This window comes from Elephas maximus, chromosome 7 (assembly GCF_024166365.1).
Source record: "Elephas maximus indicus isolate mEleMax1 chromosome 7, mEleMax1 primary haplotype, whole genome shotgun sequence".
NCBI classification, from domain to species: Eukaryota; Metazoa; Chordata; class Mammalia; order Proboscidea; family Elephantidae; genus Elephas; species Elephas maximus.
In genome coordinates, this window is record NC_064825.1 from 35,693,154 (window position 1) to 35,710,408 (window position 17,255).

Sequence of the window (17,255 nt, forward strand, 5' to 3'; positions counted from 1 at the left end):
CATCCAAGGTTCAAATGGGGGAGGATCCAAGGTCATGATGCTGTTGGCAGGCCTCAGGTCCTTGCTACCTGTTGGCCAGAGACATCAGTTCTTGTGGGCCACTCCTTAGGGCAGCTTATAACATGGCAGCTGTCTTCCCTCAGACTGAGTGAGTGAGAGAGCAAGAGAGAGAGAGAGAGAGTGCCCAAAACAGCAGCCACAGTCTTTTTGTTACCTAATATTGGACGTGGGATCCCGTGGCTTCTGCTGTGTACTCAAGGGGAGGGGATTACACATGAGCATGAATACCAGGTAGCAAGGGTCAATTGGGGACCATCTCAGCAGCTGCCACCATATCTGTTCAAATCAATTAATTGGAAATTAATCATATACTGCCAGATGTAATTATCACATCATTTTTGCATATCTCACCTTCAATCTAGCTTATAAATCCCTCAAGGGTAGGGACTATGTGTTAGTCACCTCAATAACTCTCTTTATATCCCTCTTGATGCCCATGGCTGAGGAAGAGTATTTAATAAATGTTTGCTAAATATGATAATTTGTTGAGGAATAATTAAATGAAAATACATAAAAAGCATATACCAAGACTGTACTACTCTAAATGAATTAATCTGAGAATAATTAAGAGGTTGTCATACCCTGACACATCCCCAATTTATGCCTTAGTTATGTTTTATTATAACATCTGCAGGAAAATTATTTGGAAGTCAGAAGGTATTTTCCCATAGAAATGATGTTGAAAATTATGACTGTCAAGATTGCTAGAACTCTCCGAGATCTTAGGCTATGGGGAAGGAGAGCTGCAGTTCTAGGTTTCTGAAGGGACCAGGAGCCAAAGTCAGGCCACTACCGCTGGAACCGGGGAACCAAGGACCTAAGCAGGAGTTATTCAGCCCTCATCTGCCCTTGCTACTCAAGTAACTGTTTCACCTAATAAATGAAAACTTTTTCTGGTAGCAGGAAGTAAAACCTCTGTTTCACATCTTTTTACTACTGCAAGACCTTGGACATAAAACATATTGAAAAAGATTTTTGAAGAAAATTAAATTCAGCAAACAGTGAGTCTTGGTGGGCAGTGATTTGAGGCTTCGGCACCAGAGCAGCAGCAGCAGCAAAGGCTGGCTCTTTGGCAGCAGCTTTGGTGGGAAGGGAAAAGGGAAATAAAAAGAGAGAAGGGGCAAAGAGCCATGGTGGCGCAACCGTTAAGTATGCGGCTGTTAACCAAAAGGTTGGCAGTTCGAACCTATCCTGCATCTCCAAGGAAGAACATTAGCTATAATGTTCCCGTAAAGATTACAGCCTAGAAAATCCTATGGGGGAGTTCTACTCTGTCACATGGGGCAACTACAACAGCAACAAAAGAGAATAGGGGCAAGCTCTCCCAAGTTGAGGAGCGGCCAGAAAGGTGGTCTGAACAGGTCAGTTTCTGCCTCTGACCGAGCTGGATCAAGGGCGTCTGACCGAGGCAGCTGTTCATGAACAAGAGGGTTCATTAGATTTTGAGGACTAGTCTAACTTGTCATCTGGAGACTAAGAAGATGGAAGTCTTTATTACTCCAACCTACATAGTCTCATCTACATAGCCTATTTTTTTTTTTTCTTACCCTTATTCAAAGTAATCACGGGAATATTTTAATTCTTCAAATCCCATTTCTGATGGAATTTCTCTTTTAATCCAGTATGTAGTCCATCAGGCTAACGCTGGTTATTTATTTGAAATTTCTATCCAACAAATCACCACAATCAATCTAAAAGTTGCATTGGATCAGGATTTTAGCTATAATGGATTGTACATTTTTAGCATCTGAAAGAATCCATAAAACCTGGGGCTTGATATCATTAAGTATTAATACTTTGCTGTAAATCATAAAAAATAGATTACAAAATACACTCTGATTAAAGTTGTAGCTCTCTCTATTGCCATGTTAATACTGTAAAAGCCATATTAACAACCAACTCTGTTCCATATAAAATTCCATGGACCTTTTTTTCTTCTTAAAAGCAAAGTAACCAGCACAATGGGTGGATGTGAAAGCCTTGTTGTCAGCCTTTGTGACTCAGGAGATGCTTCTGGCAACATTCACTTGAGAATATACCTAAATAAACTGGGGGTACGTAGAAGTCTCCTTCTCATAGAGGCTAGAGACATGGCAAGTGGGAGTCCGGAAGATTGTGACTTTGTGCCTTCAGACTCCTGGCTGCTCAGATGCCTAACATAAAGCTTGGTTGCTAAATGGCAGGTAGCCAGTCTGCTATGGCTGCTTCCCAGAAGCTGACCACAAAACTACACTTGCTGAAGCTTGCTTCACCTTGTTCTGCCTTCCCTGTTGTGTTTGGCTCTTCTTTTGTTCACTTTTCCACAGCTTGTTGGAAGTCTTGTTGTCGCCCACTCTTCATACTCATCTGGGCCAATGGGGCTTCATTGTGCTGATCCTCGCCTGTGGCGGTGGCCTTCTGTCAGCCCTCTGTAGAGAAAATCGAACAGGAGCAGGTGGAAATACTAGCCATGCAGCAATTTCTTCAGGCACAGTCTGGATGTAGAGAGCCATTTCTGCTTTACTGGAATCACAGAGCTGGGGAGACTTTGAAGCACGTGGGCTTTGTGATCTGACACACCTGGGTTCAAATCCAGTTCCGCCCTAAGTTTGTGAGTTTGGTTAAGGCTGTTTGCCTCTCTGGGCCTCTATTTCCTCATCTTTAAAATGGGCACAATTATATCTAAGTCTGAGGTTCTTGCGAGGATTATATAAGGTACGTGTCTTAGTTTCTTAGTTCTGCTGTGAAATACCACAAGTGGGTAGCTGTAAAAAATAGAAATTGAATTTCTCACAATTTAGGCTAGAAGTCCGAATTCAGGGCACCAGCTGTAGGTGAAGGCATTCTCTCTGTCATCTCTGGGGGAAGTTCTCTCAGTTTTTGTAGCCCTGGCATTCCAAGGTTTCTTGGTCATCTCCTTGTGGCATCTATCTTTCCCCCAGCCCCCCTCCCCCATTTGTCCTTGCTTCACTGTGCCTAATCTGCTCTTTTTATCTCTCAGAAGTAATCAGGTTTACGACACACCCTACAATGATATGGCATCATTAACATAATGAAGAAAACCCTATTGAAAGACAACACACAATACAGGAGAGGTCAGCACAACTGGACTTAACCAAAAGCAAAGAAGTTTCCTGAATAAACTGAACTTTTCCAGGGTCACTGTAGCAAGGGCAGGGGTTTGGGGACCATGGTTTCAGGGGACATCTAGGTCAATTGGCATAATAAAATCTATTAAGAAAACATTCTGCTTCCCACTTTGGTGAGTGGTGTCTGGGGTCTTAAATGCTAGCAAGTGGCCATCTAAGAGGCATCAATTGGTCTCAACCCACCTGGAGCAAAGGAGAATGAAGAACACCAAAGATACAAGGTAATTATGAGCCCAAGAGACGGAAAGGGCCACATAAACCAGAGACTACATCAGCCTGAGACCAGAAGAACTAGATGGTACCCAGCTACAACCGATGACTGCCCTGAAAGGGAACACAACAGAGAACCCCTGAGGGAGCAGGAGACCAGTGGGATGCAGACCTCAAATTCTCATAAAAAGAACAGATTTAATGGTCTGACTGGGACTAGAAGGACTCTGGAGGTCATGGTCCCCAGAACTTCTGTTAGCCCACAACAGGAACCATTTCCAAAGCCAATGTTTCAGACAGGGATTGGGCCGGACTATAAGACAGAAAACGATACTGGTAAAGAGTGAGCTTCTTGGCTCAAGTAGACACAGGAGACTATGTGGGCAGCTCCTGTCTGGAGGAGAGATGAGAAGGCAGAGGGGGTCAGAAGCTGGCAGAATAGACACGAAAATAGAGGGTTGAGAGAAGCAATGTGCTGTCTCATTAGGGGGAGAGCAACTAGGAGTACCTAGCAAGGTGTGTATAAATTTTTGTATGAAAAACTGACTTGATTTATAAACTTTCACTTAAAGTGAAATAAAAATTAAAAAAAAGAAAGAAAAAAAGAAAACCCTATTCCCAAATGGGATTATATCCACAGATACAGGGGTTAGGATTCCAACACATGTTTTTTTTGGAGGCGGGGGGTGCGGTTTTTGAGAGGGACACAATTCAATACTAACTGTATGGAAAAGCGGGTGCTAGAAATTCGAGTTCTCTTGGAGATCACATGGGGACTCTCATTTTGCCAATGAGGAAATTGACATACAAAAAGGCAAGCTTACTTATTTGTAAGTAGGCTTGAACCCAAGTCTTTTAACTATTATTAGTGTACAAAGTAGAATTTTTAGGGATTCCTGTCCTGTGCTCCTGGTGAAGGAAAAAAATAAAAAAGCTCTGTAACTTTCATATCTAATGACTTGTCATAACCCTCACCCTTTATTCCTGGGCCTAATCTCAGGTTCCCTTTCCTTGTAGTGGGGAGGAATAGCCTTGTCCTGGGCAATATGAGTGACTGTTTCTTCAACACCCTATATTCCAACATCTTCTATTTAAAGTTCAGGGAAGCAGTCGCAGGTACTTCCTTCCCTCCTCTGTGTTTGCCCCTCCCCTCTGCCCAGGGCCACATGGCCACTGAGTAAAGCAGGGCTGGACACCTGAGCAAAGCTTAGGTCATGCATGGTCCTATCAAAGATGTGGTAAAACCCATGTGAAATTGTTCACTACAGATTAGTAAGTAAGCACAAGTAAGCCCATGCTTACCTTGCTTACTGGGTCACCCACCCCTGTTAGGAATTGTAAATTGGAAAAGAGGCTTTGATTCTATAGGAAGGTACTGTGGGGTTGGGAGAGAGACAGATGTCAGCCATACCTAGAAGCAGAGTCTTTGATGTGGTGAAAAAACACGAAGTTGTTCACTACAGGTGATCTAGTAAGCAAGGTGAGTACGGTTACCCTGTTTACTGGATAATCTGCCCCTGCTTAAAACACACCAGCATCTTTTTCCAAAAGCTGTCCCCTAATTTTGAACAGTCTTTCCTTGAGCTCTTCAACTTCTTTGTTTAATATAATTTATTTTTATTGTTGTTAAAAATATACACAGCAGAACATATACCAATTCAACAATTTCTACAAGTACAATTCAGTGACATTGATTACATTCTTCGAGTTGTGTAACCATTCTCACCTTCCTTGTCTGAGTTGTTCCTCCCTCATTAACATAAACTGGCTGCCTCTTAAGTTCCCTGTCTAATCTTCTGAGTTGCTATTTGATTCCATATAGGTAGATCTTAAAAACAGCACAATGCTCAAGGCAGACATTCTTCACTAGTTAAGCTACTGTTTTAAGAAGACTTCAGGGGATTTTTTTGGTTTAAGGTTTAAAGATTATCTCAGGGCAATAGTTTCAGGGGTTCATCCAGCCTCCAAAAAATCTGGATTCCACAAAAATGTTAAATTTTGTTCGTTTTCTACCTTTTAATCAGGATTCTTCTATGAAATCTTTGATCAAAATGACCAGCTCTTCTGGTCTCATGGCAAAAGGCAGTTGTTCATAGAGGCAATTAGCTACGCATTCCATTTCCTCCTCCTATTCCTATCTCTCCTTCATCCTCTGTGCAGGTGAAAAGAGACAAATTGTTGTACCTTGAATGGCCACTTGCAAGCTAAGACTCCAGGCACTACACAAGGAACTAGGAAGTAGAACAGAAGCAGTCAACACATTATTAGGCCAATTAACTGTGACGTCCCATGAAATCATGAACCTAAACCTCCAAACCAAGGAACCAATTCCGATGAGGTGTTTGATTGTACATAAGTAGCCTCAGCAGCTACTCTTTGTTGTTGTTGTTGTTGTAAATGTATCTTCCTTAGTTATCTAGTGCTGCTATAATAGAAATACCAAAAGGGGGTGGCTTCAACAAACAGAAGTTCATTCTCTCACAGTCCGGTAGGCTGCTTGTCCAAATTCAGGGTGTCAGCTCCAGGGGAAGGCTCTCTCACTGTTGGTCCTGGTAATCAATCTTTCCTTGGTCTAGCAGCTTCTATGCACAGGAACCTCGGGTCCAAAGGACTTGCTCTGCTCCCAGCGTTGTTTTCTTGGTGTAATGAGGTCCCCATACATCCCTGCTTGCTTTTTCTCTTTTATATTTCAAAAGAGATTGGCTCAAAACACAATCTAATCTTGTAGATCTCATCAACATAACTGCCGCCAATTCCAACTCATCAACATTAATAGAGATAGAATTTATTAGACATAGGAAAATCACATCAGATGAAAAAATGGTGGACAATCACACAATACTGGGAATCATGGCCTAGCCAAGTTGACATATATTTTGGGGGGACACAATTCAATCCATGACAATATCTATCACAAAACTTTTGCCAATTCAACTTTTTGCAGACGTACAACTTATTGACAGCAATTACATTAATCAGCTGTGCAACCCTACCCTTAAAAAAAAAAAATAAGCAATGCAATTTTTCCATCATCATGAATGGAAACTCAGTACACCATGAGCAATAATCGCACTTTTCCCTCTCCCTCCTGCCCCTGGAAACCACTAATAAACTTTGGTTTTTCCTGTTCTTGTCTTCTCATATAAGTGAAGTCATACAATATTTGCCCTTCTATGATTGACTTATTTTACTCAGTATAATGTCTTCAAGCTCCACCAGTATTGTAGCATGTACCAAGATTTCATTTCTCCTACTAACTCTATCGGGCAGTTCTACTCTGTCTATAGGGTCGATATGAGTCAGAATCTACTCAACGGCACTGGGTTGGGTTTTTACTGCTGAGTAGTATTCCATCGTATGTATGTACCACATTTTTTTTTTATCCATTTATCTGTTGATGGACATTTAGGTTGTTTCCACCTTTGGGCTACTGTGAATAGTGCTGCAATGAATATTGGTGTACAAGTATCTATTTAAATCTCTGCTTTCAAGTCTTTTAAGTATATACTTACGAGTGGAAATGCTGGGTCATACGGTAGTTCTAGTTTTAGCTGTTTAAGGAACCACCACACTGTTTTTCGCAAGGGGCTATACTGTTTTGCATTCCCACCAGCAATGGATAAGGGTTCCAATTTCCCCACATCCTCACCAACATTTGTTATTTTCTTCTTCTTTTTTTTTTAATCTTATCCACCCTAATGGGAATGAAATGGTATCTCATTGTGGTTTTGATTAGCATCTCTCTGATGGCTGGTGACATCGAACATTTTTTCACGTGTTTAATGGCCATTTGAATGTCTTCTCTGGTGAAATGTCTATTCAAGTCCTTTGCCCATTTTATGATTGAGTTGTCTTTTTGCTCTTAAATTGCCAGTTTTATATATATATATATATTGGTTATTAGATTCTTATCAGATATGATTCCAATGATATTCTTTTTTTTTAAATAATTTTTATTGTGCTTTAAGTGAAAGTTTACAAATCAAGTCAGTCTCTCACACAAAAACCCATACACACCTTGCTACACACTCCCAATTACTCTCCCCCAATGAGGCAGCCTGCTGTCTCCTTCCACTCTCTCTTTTTGTGTCCTTTTCACCAGCTTCTAACCCCCTCCAACTTCTCATCTCCCCTCCAGGCAGGAGATGCCAACATAGTCTCAAGTGTCCACCTGGTCCAAGAAGCTCACTCCTCACCAGCATCCGTCTCCAACCCATTGTCCAGTCCAATCCATGTCTGAAGAGTTGGCTTCGGCAATGGTTCCTGTCCTGGGGCAACAGAAGGTCTGGGGGCCATGACCACCGGGGTCCTTCCAGTCTCAGTCAGACCATTAAGTCTGGTCTTATGAGAATTTGGGGTCTATCCCATTGCTCTCCTGCTCCCTCAGGGGTTCTCTGTTGTGTCCAATGATATTCTTTCAATTGGTAGTTTGTCTTTTCAATTTTTGGTAAAGTCTTTTAATGCACAAGAGTTTTTAATTTTTATGAAGTCCCATTTATTTTGTCTTTTTCTGTTTGTGCTTTTGTTATTATATTGGATAATCCATTGTTGAAAGCTAGGCCTGACAGCGTTCTTCCTGTATTTACTTCTAAGAATTTTGTGATTTTAGTTTTTGCGTTTAGATCCTTAATCCACTTTGAATTTATGGTGTGAGGCATGGATCCTGATTCATTTTTCCGTACGTGGAAATTAAATTTTCCAAACACCATTTATTGAAGAGACTCTTCTTTCCCCATTGAATGGATTTAGCACCCTCATCAAAAATTAGTTAAGTATAGATGCATGGGTTTATTCCTGGACTTTCAATTCTATCCCATTGGTCTATGTGTCTATTGTTATGCCAGTACAAGGCTGTTTTGATTACTGTAGCTGTATAATACATTTTAAAATCAGCATGTACGAGTCCTCCTACTTTATTCTTCTCTTTCAACACTGTTTTAACTACTGGCGCCTCTTGTCATTCCATATAAAGTTGAGGATTGGTTTTTTCATTTCTGTAAAGAAGGCTGTGGGAGTTTTGATTGGGATTGTGCTGAATCTACAGATTACTTTGGGTAGTGTTGACATCTTAACAATATTAAATCTTTTGATCCATGAACATGGAACATCTTTCTACTTATTTAAGTTGTCTTTAATCTCTTTCAGCAGTGTTTTATAATTTTCATTATATAGGTCTTTCACATCCCCGGTATCATGGATTAAATTATGTCCCCCCAAAAATATGTGTATCAACTTGGTTAGGCCATGATTTCCAGTATTGTGTGGTTGTCATCCACTTTTTGGTTGTAATTTTATGTTGAGAGGATTAGAGTGGGATTGTAACACCACTCTTACTCAGGTCACCTCCCTGATCCACTGTAAAGGGAGTTTCCCTGGGGTGTGGCCTGAACCACCTTTTATATTAAGAGATAAAAGGAAAGAGAAGCAAGCAGAGAGTTGAGAACCTCATACCACCAAGAAAGCAGCACCAGAAGCAGAGCGCATCCTTTGGACACAGTGTCCCTGTGCCTGAGAAGCTCCTCGACCATGGAAAGACTGAGGACAAGGACCTTCTTCCAGAGCCAACAGAGAATGCCATCCCTTGGAGCTGATGCCTTGAATTTGGACTTTTAGCTTACTTTACTGTGCGGAAATAAATTTCTCTTGTTAAAGCCATCCACTTGTGGTGTTTCTGTTTTGGCAGCACTAGATGACTAAGATACCTGGTTAAATTTATTCCTAGGTATTTTATCTCTTAGATGGTATTATAAATGGAATTGTTTCCCTAATTTCCCTTTCAGATTTCTCATTGTTTGTGTAAAGAAACCCAACTGATTTTTCTTTGTTGACTTTGTACCCTGCAACTTTGTTAAATTCATCTATTAGTGCTAGGAGATTTTTGCAGATTCTTTGGGATTTTCTGTATATAGGATCATGTCGATGGCACTGGGGTGGGTCATCTATGAATAGAAATAATTTTACTTCTTTTCCAATCCGGATACGTTTTATTTCTTTTCCCCATCTTATTGCTATGGCAAGCACTTCTAATACAATATGGAATAGAAGTGTTGAGAGTGGGCACCCTTGTCTTGTTCCTAATTTCAAGCAGAAAGCTATCAATCTTTCTCCATTAAGTATAATGTTGGCTATTGGTTTTTCATATATGCCCTGAATCATATTGAGGAACTTCCCTTCTATTCCTATTTTCTTGAGGGTTTTCATCAAGAAAGGGTGTTGGGTTTTATCAAACGCTTTTTCTACATCCATAGAAATGATCATGTGGTTGTTTTCCTTTGTCTGTTGATGTGGTGTATTACATTCATTGATTTTCTAATGTTGAACCATTCCTGCATTCCTGGAATAAATCCCACTTGGTCATGGTGTATGACTCTTTTAATATGCTGTTGAATTCTGTTTGCTAGTATTTTGTTGAGGATTTTTGCATCTATATTCATAAGGCATATTGGACTATATAGGTTTCTCTTCTTGTGGTGTCTTTGTCCTGTTTTGCTATCAGGGTTATGTTTGCTTCATAGAATGAATTAGGGAATATTCCTTTGGTCTGTATCTTCTGAAGACATTTAAACAGTATTGGTGTCAATTCTTCTCTAAATGTTTAATTGAATTCCCCGGTGAAGTCATCTGGGCCAGAGCTTTTTTTATTGGGAGGTTTTATGTTTGTTTGTTTCTTTTAATTTTATTGTGCTTTAGGTGAAAGTTTACAGCTCAAGTTAGTTTCTCATTCAAAAATTTATACACATATTGTTTTGTGACATTGGTTGCAATTCCCACAATGTGACAGCACCCTCCCCCTTTCCACCTCACTTTCCCTGTGTCCATTTGCCCAGTTCCTGTCCTTTTCTACCTTTTTGCCTTGCTTTTGGGCAGGAGTTGTCCATTTGGTCTGGTATATGTGATTGAACTAAGGAGCGTGTGTTCCTCACCTGTTTTATTGTTTGTTTTATAGTCCTGTCTAATTTTAATCTTTGTCTGAAAAGTGGGCTTCAGGGTGGTTTCGGTTCTGAGTTAGCAGTGTCTGGGGTCCATCGTCTTGGGGGTTCCTGTGGTATCTGTCAGACCAGTAAGTCTGGTTTATTTTTGTGAATTTGAACTTTGTTCTACATTTTCCTCCTGCTCTCTGCAGTACTCTCTGTTGAGGTCCCTGTCAAGAGGGGTCGGTGGTCGTAGCCATGCACCATCTAAATCTTCTGGCCTTGGAATGATGGAGGCTCTGGTCCATGTGGTCCTTTAGTCCTTTGGGCTAATATTTTCCTTGTGTCTTTGGTTTTCTTCATTTTTCTTTACTCTGGACAGGATAGGACCAATAGATGTGTCTTAGATGGCCACTTGCAAACTTTTAAAACCCTGATGCTGCAGTCTTGAAGCAGAATTTCTTCTTCCTCAGGGAAACCTGTTTTTGCTCTTAAAACCTTCAGCTGATTCAATGAGTCCCACCCAGATTATTGAGGGTAATCTCCTTTACTTTAAGTCAATTGATTTTAGATGTTAACCATATCTACAAAATACTTTCACAGTAACACCTAGATTAGTATTTGATTGAATAGGTGGAAACTATAGCCTAGCCAAGCTGACACATAAGACTAACCATCTCAGAAGGTAGGTTTGAGGCCAACACTGGAGACCAGAGGGCAATGTTGGGCAGGGTTGTTGAGCAAGAATTGGGCACCATCAGTGGAGGGTTATGGGAAGGTTAACACAGTGGTGGGTATAGGTGAATCTGAGTAGGGGACTGTGGGGAGTGATCAGGTCCCAGGAGCAGGCAAGAGGGCCTCAACCAAGGTGCCAAGGAGGAAGTATGTTGGTTTGTGACAGACTTGAAGGGGAAAGGAGAGTCTGTGCAGGGCTCAAACCCCAGGGCAGCCAGTATTTCTCTCTTCCAGGTGGGTGGGGATCAGGCAAGTCACTGCTGGAACCCCACACCCAGCACTGGCCTCTGCTAGACCTGTTGCTGGCCTGTGTTTTCCTTTCTCTCTAGAATAGGTTGAACCTTGGTCATTCCAGAACAGCCCAGAGGCTGCATGACCCTGAGCATCCTCCTTGCTCTGCAACCCGGGCTTCCTCCTTGCCCTCCTGGTGACCACATCATCTCTGCCATCCCATGCTCCCTGAGCCAACTGACTAATGCACAGAAACCTCCCCAGCAAGAGCAGACAAGGCTGAACTCAGAAATGGAAACCAAGCCCAAAGAGGTATGAATGGCAACCCAGGCAGCCCTTCATCATTGCCCATGGGTACCAGCAGACGTCTGAGGCCCAGGGAGAGGAAGGAAGGGGGCCAAAAGCAAGAATAGGGGCAGGTGGAGGGAACTGGCAAGTGGGATGGGGAGAGATTTTCCCATAGATTGGAATCTTCATGATGGCAGGAACCAGGCTTGTCTTGTGCACCCAGGGCCTAGCAAGTAACTGGCATGCAGTAAGCATTAAGTATTTGCTGATGGACTGACTGAATGATTTTGAAGAAACTCACCTAGAAGGGCTGTTCAGATGATGGGGGAATGTTGGGAGGTTTTTGATCACTGATTCAATCTCTTTACTTCTTATGAGTTTGTTGAGACTTTCTACTTTCTCGAGTCAGTTTGGGTATGTTGTGTGCTTTTAAGAATCTGTCCATTTCATCTAGGTTAACAATTGTTGCTGTACAATCGTTCATAATATCCCATCACAATTCTCTTTATTTCTCTCTGGCCAGTTGTAATGTTTCCTCTTTCATTCTTCTTTTGATTATTTGCACCTTTTCTCTTTTTTTCTTTGTCAGTCTAGCTAAAGGTTTGCCAATTTCATTGATCTTTTCAAAGAACCAACTTCTGGTTTTGTTGATTATTGTTTTTCTGTTTTTGATTTGATTTATTTCTGCTCTGATCTTTGTTATTTCTTTTCTTCTGCTAGGTTTAGGCTTAGTTTTTTCTTCTCTTTCTAATTCCTTTAGTTGTAGAGTTAGGTGTTGATTTGAGATCTTTTTTTCTGTAGGCATTTATTTCTGTAAGTTTCCCTCTGAGTTCTATTTTCCTTTATAGTCGGGAATTTGGTGACTGAAGGTGCAATTTGTCTCATCATACTGCAAGTCGGCATGGTAGTATCTAACCTAACTTAGAAACATGGTATCCATTATATTAGAATAAAAAACTTCCATTTTACTGGGCTCTTTCACAAAAATAACCACCCTTCTCCTAAGACAGGCTGAGTCAACCTCTGTTCCTTGCAACTAAAGGAGCCTAACACACACAAACTCCAGGATCACAGGTGGGAGGAGAATTCCAGAAAAATAATGGAACAAGGGGTCTGTGAAAAAGGAGGTAGGAGAAAAAGAAGAATGGTAGTAAGGCTTTGAATAGATTGATTTAGAAGGCCTGCTCATATTTGTTGTGTCCAATTGGTAACCGATAAAGTGTTTAATAGTTCCCCAGTAGAGTTACTGATGCTTCCTGGGTGGTAAGGAGAAGGTCCTAAAATGGCATAAAAGACAAGCCATAATGACCATTTTCCAATAGCATCTAAAATTGCTATACCTCAAGACTGGACGAGTCATTGAATATATAAATGTTATTTCCACAACCCAAAAGTTGTATCACAGCATGAAAATTTTCAGCTAAACGAAATCATTCAAATTTCTGATTAAGATAATGAGTGAAGTTTATATGTGATCATATAAGTCTTCCTACTTTAAAAATGTAAAATGAAGACATTCTAGATACAATATTATAAGTATTTTAAACATAGCAAAAGAATAATTGTTTTTAAAGTATGGTGCAGATGTACAAATGCATAGATAATAGAATAGAGTAGAAAATAGAGAGAGACTCAAACATACATAGGAAATTAAAGTACGATAAAGTTAGTATTTCAAACAAGTGGGGTAAAAATGGATTATTCAATAAATTATGTTAGGACAACTGGAAAACCATCTGGTAAAAAGTAAAGTCAGATTCCTACCTCACACAAAAACAAATCAAAGATTTAAATACAAAAATAAAGCCATAAAAATTCTAGAAGAAAATACCAGAGAATTTATCCACAATCTCAGAAATCACAAAATCTAACACTGATAACTTGAGCACTATCAAATCACAAAATTTCCTCATAAAAAGACCCATAAACACAAAACAAATGACAAATAGGAAAAATATTTGCAATTTATTTCACAGATAAAAATCTAATTTCATTAAAATGTAAAAAGCTCCACAACACAATAGAAAAATGGGCAAAGGATGTGAACAGATGGTCTACAGAAAAGGAAATTCATATGGCTCTTAAACTTATGAAAAGATATTCAGTATCACTTATAGTAAGAGAAATGAAAACTAAAACTACAATGAGATGCTATTTTCTACCTATAAGGCTGGCAAAGAACAAAAAGTTGGATAACACTCTCTGTTGTTGAAGATGTAGGAAAACAGGCCTTTCATGCACCCTGGTGGGATGCAACTTGGTACAACATCTATGCCTATTGAAATAAAAAACAGATTGTTTGGCCCAGCCATTTCTCTTTAGAGATAAGCATAAGTGAAATGATCTAAGTATAAGGATATTCTTCACAATAAAATGACATACTTATAAGGATATTTATTGCAGCATTATTTGGAATAATAAAAGACCGGAAACCTAAATGCTTATCCGTAGGGGAACAGGTTAAAAAAATTATAATACAACCAAGCAATGTAGCCATTTGAAAGAATGAGGCAGTACTAATATATACCGATCTATAAAGATACCCATATTGTTACATGAAAAGGCAAGTGAAAAATCAATCTGTAGCATTCTATTTGTGATACATATTTATATATGCATTGATACAGGCATAGAATATTTCTGACAAGCTACACAAGAAACTGGTAATAGTAGTTTCTGATACGGAGAGGATCTGAGTGGCTGGAGGGTGTCACATTCACTCTCTACTTTTATTTCAGAAGGAAAATCATTTGAGAAATCAAGAACTCCAAATTCAGACTAGTATGGTTGTCAAATTCACACTATCTTTGAGGTGCAGAGCCTCTGAGCTGAGAAACTTACACAAAAATCAGTCCAGAGGCCCAGGTAGCTAGGTCCTGGACTATCATCCACCCCCAGCACTCTTTTTGGCCAGATTTTCCCCATTTATTCTATTTTTATGACTTCTCTGTCTCTGAGTCTCTGGTGTTCTTTTAAGCTACTATGCTCACTTCAGTGACAGACAGGTGACCTTGTGTTAAAGGACAGGGCCAGCACATATACCCGTTGTACCTAGTTTGGGCTTCATCACACCTGTTGCCATCCTGCTCAGTACCCTCTCCACCTTCTATCTCACATTTGCCCTCCAGTTTTTTCAGACTACGGCTTAGCATTAACTGGGGCGTTTCTCCATAATGATTCTGGTTTTTCAGTCTGCCTAAATTGCCTTGGCTTGCCTCAGGTGAATTCCGTTTCTAATTTAGTCCAGTCCCAGGATCCTCCTGTTGTTGTTGTCAGCTGCCGTTGAGTTGGCACCTGACTCATGGAGACCCCGTGCACAACAAGATCGGACCATAGTGATCCACAGGGTTTTCGCTGGCTGATTTTCTGAAGCAGATTGCCAGGCCTTTCTTTCTAGTATACCTTAGTCTGGAAGCTACACCGAAGCCTGTGGAGCATCACAGCAACACATGAGCCTCCACCAACAGACGAGTGACAGATGTGCTTGAGGTGCACTGGCCAGGAATCGTACTTGGGTCTCCCATATGGAAGGCCAGAATTCTACCACTGAACGACCACTGCCCTCCACCCCCCACCCCCACCCCACCCCACCCCACCCCAGGATCCCCCTACCTGAGTGAATTTGCACCAGACCCACGTATGGGAGTGTGCTAAATGAAGCTTCTTTCTTCAAGTAAGTTGGTCGCAGTGTTCCCCACCCCCTTTATTCCCCTTCTCATAGGTGGTCCTGGGTTCATTTCTCTACTTTCCCTCCACTTTTAGGCTCACAGTTGCTTGTGCCAACAGCAGAGAGTAACAAATGATTCAGGGAGTACCCATTTTTCCATTTTTTTTTCTTCTAAATGTCCTCTAAACATTGTTTATTTAACTTAAATTAGCTTTGTTACAACTGACCTGACATTTTCCTTGCGTTCTCTTTAACTGTGTTGATGTCTTTTTCTAAGGATGTAATGAGTTTAGCATGTTTTTCACTCCCTACATTCTTGTACTCTTCCCAATATTCCTTCTCACTGAGTTTCTCAAGAAATAGTTTCTCAGCATTACTTATTTGCATGCGCATATCTGTTAAAAGAAAATCAAGACATGTTATTTCTATTGTCCTTGATACAATTTTGTGAAGCGATCTGATTTTTATTAAGTCAAAGACCAGTAGTAAAATGCTGTTAACTCATGAACATTATTTTACACCTTCGATTTAGTGAAATCTAAACTATTCAAACTATTGTTTATCTAGACCTCATAATTCAAAATCCAAACATGAATTAAACTTGTCTGGTTACAAAACAGATGTGTAGTTTTGGATTGTGATCAACAGAGATAATTGACTTATATGCCTAGCAACCCACATGTTTAAATTATGCTGTGATAGCTTGATAATGGTCATATTTTATACAATGTATTATATCACATACACTCTGAATAGTAAATTGTTATTTTCCTGGCCATTATGCCTGTGGGTAAAAATTGATTTCAACTTTTATCCTTCCCAGATCCTTGGCAACCATTTTTATAAGTAAGTTGTTTGATTAAGTCATCTAAAATTCATTTGTTTGGACTGCCCGTGGGTGAAATGATAGTCATAATAACATGTCTTTCCCCTCCTTACCCCCCCATAACCCTGTTATTAAGATTTCAGAGAGATAAGTTCCTCAGTTAAATATGTACAAATATTGAGTCATGTCAACCATATAAACTTTGAATTTTCCCTGGTGCACTTGATAAACACGCTAGTCTACAGTCTTTAGGTCTGGGTACCATGTTGCTGAATATTTTGGAAAAGGAAGCATTACAAATAGCTGAGAACAATTAATGGTTGTTTGGCTCACCACCACCCACCTCGTTTGAGAGCTTCTTAAGGTCAGGACGGAGTCTTATTCATCCTTGTAAATACAGCACTTAGCACAGAGCCTGGCAATTAGTCCTCAGTAAATGTTTGTTGAATGATTGAAGCACTCCAATCAGGCCAGAGGCTGGTCTTCAGTCCAGAGATCCAGAAGGACTCTGGACGCATGTTTTTCCAAAGATGTAAATGATAGAATATATATTTTCTACAATCCTTAATAAATGGTGCTTGTTATTGTAATTTAAACAACTGTTAATACGCATTTTAACCCAGAGAGGTAGCCATTCTCTTCTTTGAGCAGATAGCTGCTGCCACAGCCCTAAGCCACATTCAGCGTTTGCCGGGGAGGGTGGAAGACACTGAAGATTTCCTAACAGAGACGGATGTTCTATGTTCCCAGAATCCCTCCTAGGAACAACCTTTTCCTACCCCTTGTCAAATTAGTATGCCAATTGCAGTGGCCCATCTCCTGGCTATAGGGATTGGGCCAGGGGTGAGCAGGTGCCCCAAGATATCCTTTTACAGAAATATTCTCACTGAAAGTGGTGGAAAACATGCCTCTTTAGCCTCAAATTTGAGGATATAAGGTTGCAAAATCAGAGCTATTTGCAGTCAGAGTTCCAGCTTCGCGGGGACAACGGCCTGAGAAAAAGGAGCCAACTTGCAGGGGGAAGAGTAAGACAGAGAAACAGTTAAAAAAAAAAAAAAGCTGAGATCTGATAGCATTTGAAGTCCTGGGTCCAGGTCAGCAGCACCCTGCACTTTCTGTGGTTTGGTTATATGAAAAAATTAGCATCCCCTTTATGCTTAGGCTAATTCAAGGTGGCTTTTTACCTTTGCAACTGAGCG

At 40.4% G+C, this 17,255-nt stretch overlaps 1 protein-coding gene across 1 annotated transcript in view; it reads right to left on the reverse strand.

Moving 5' to 3' along the window:
- CCDC83 (coiled-coil domain containing 83) overlaps window positions 1-17,255 on the reverse strand; it is a 74,178-nt gene that overhangs the window by 23,765 nt on the left and 33,158 nt on the right. Inside the window, exon 5 of the mRNA XM_049890691.1 lies at window positions 15,458-15,625. Coding sequence (XP_049746648.1) covers window positions 15,458-15,625 — 168 coding nt within the window. The remainder of the gene's footprint in view (window positions 1-15,457; window positions 15,626-17,255) is intronic.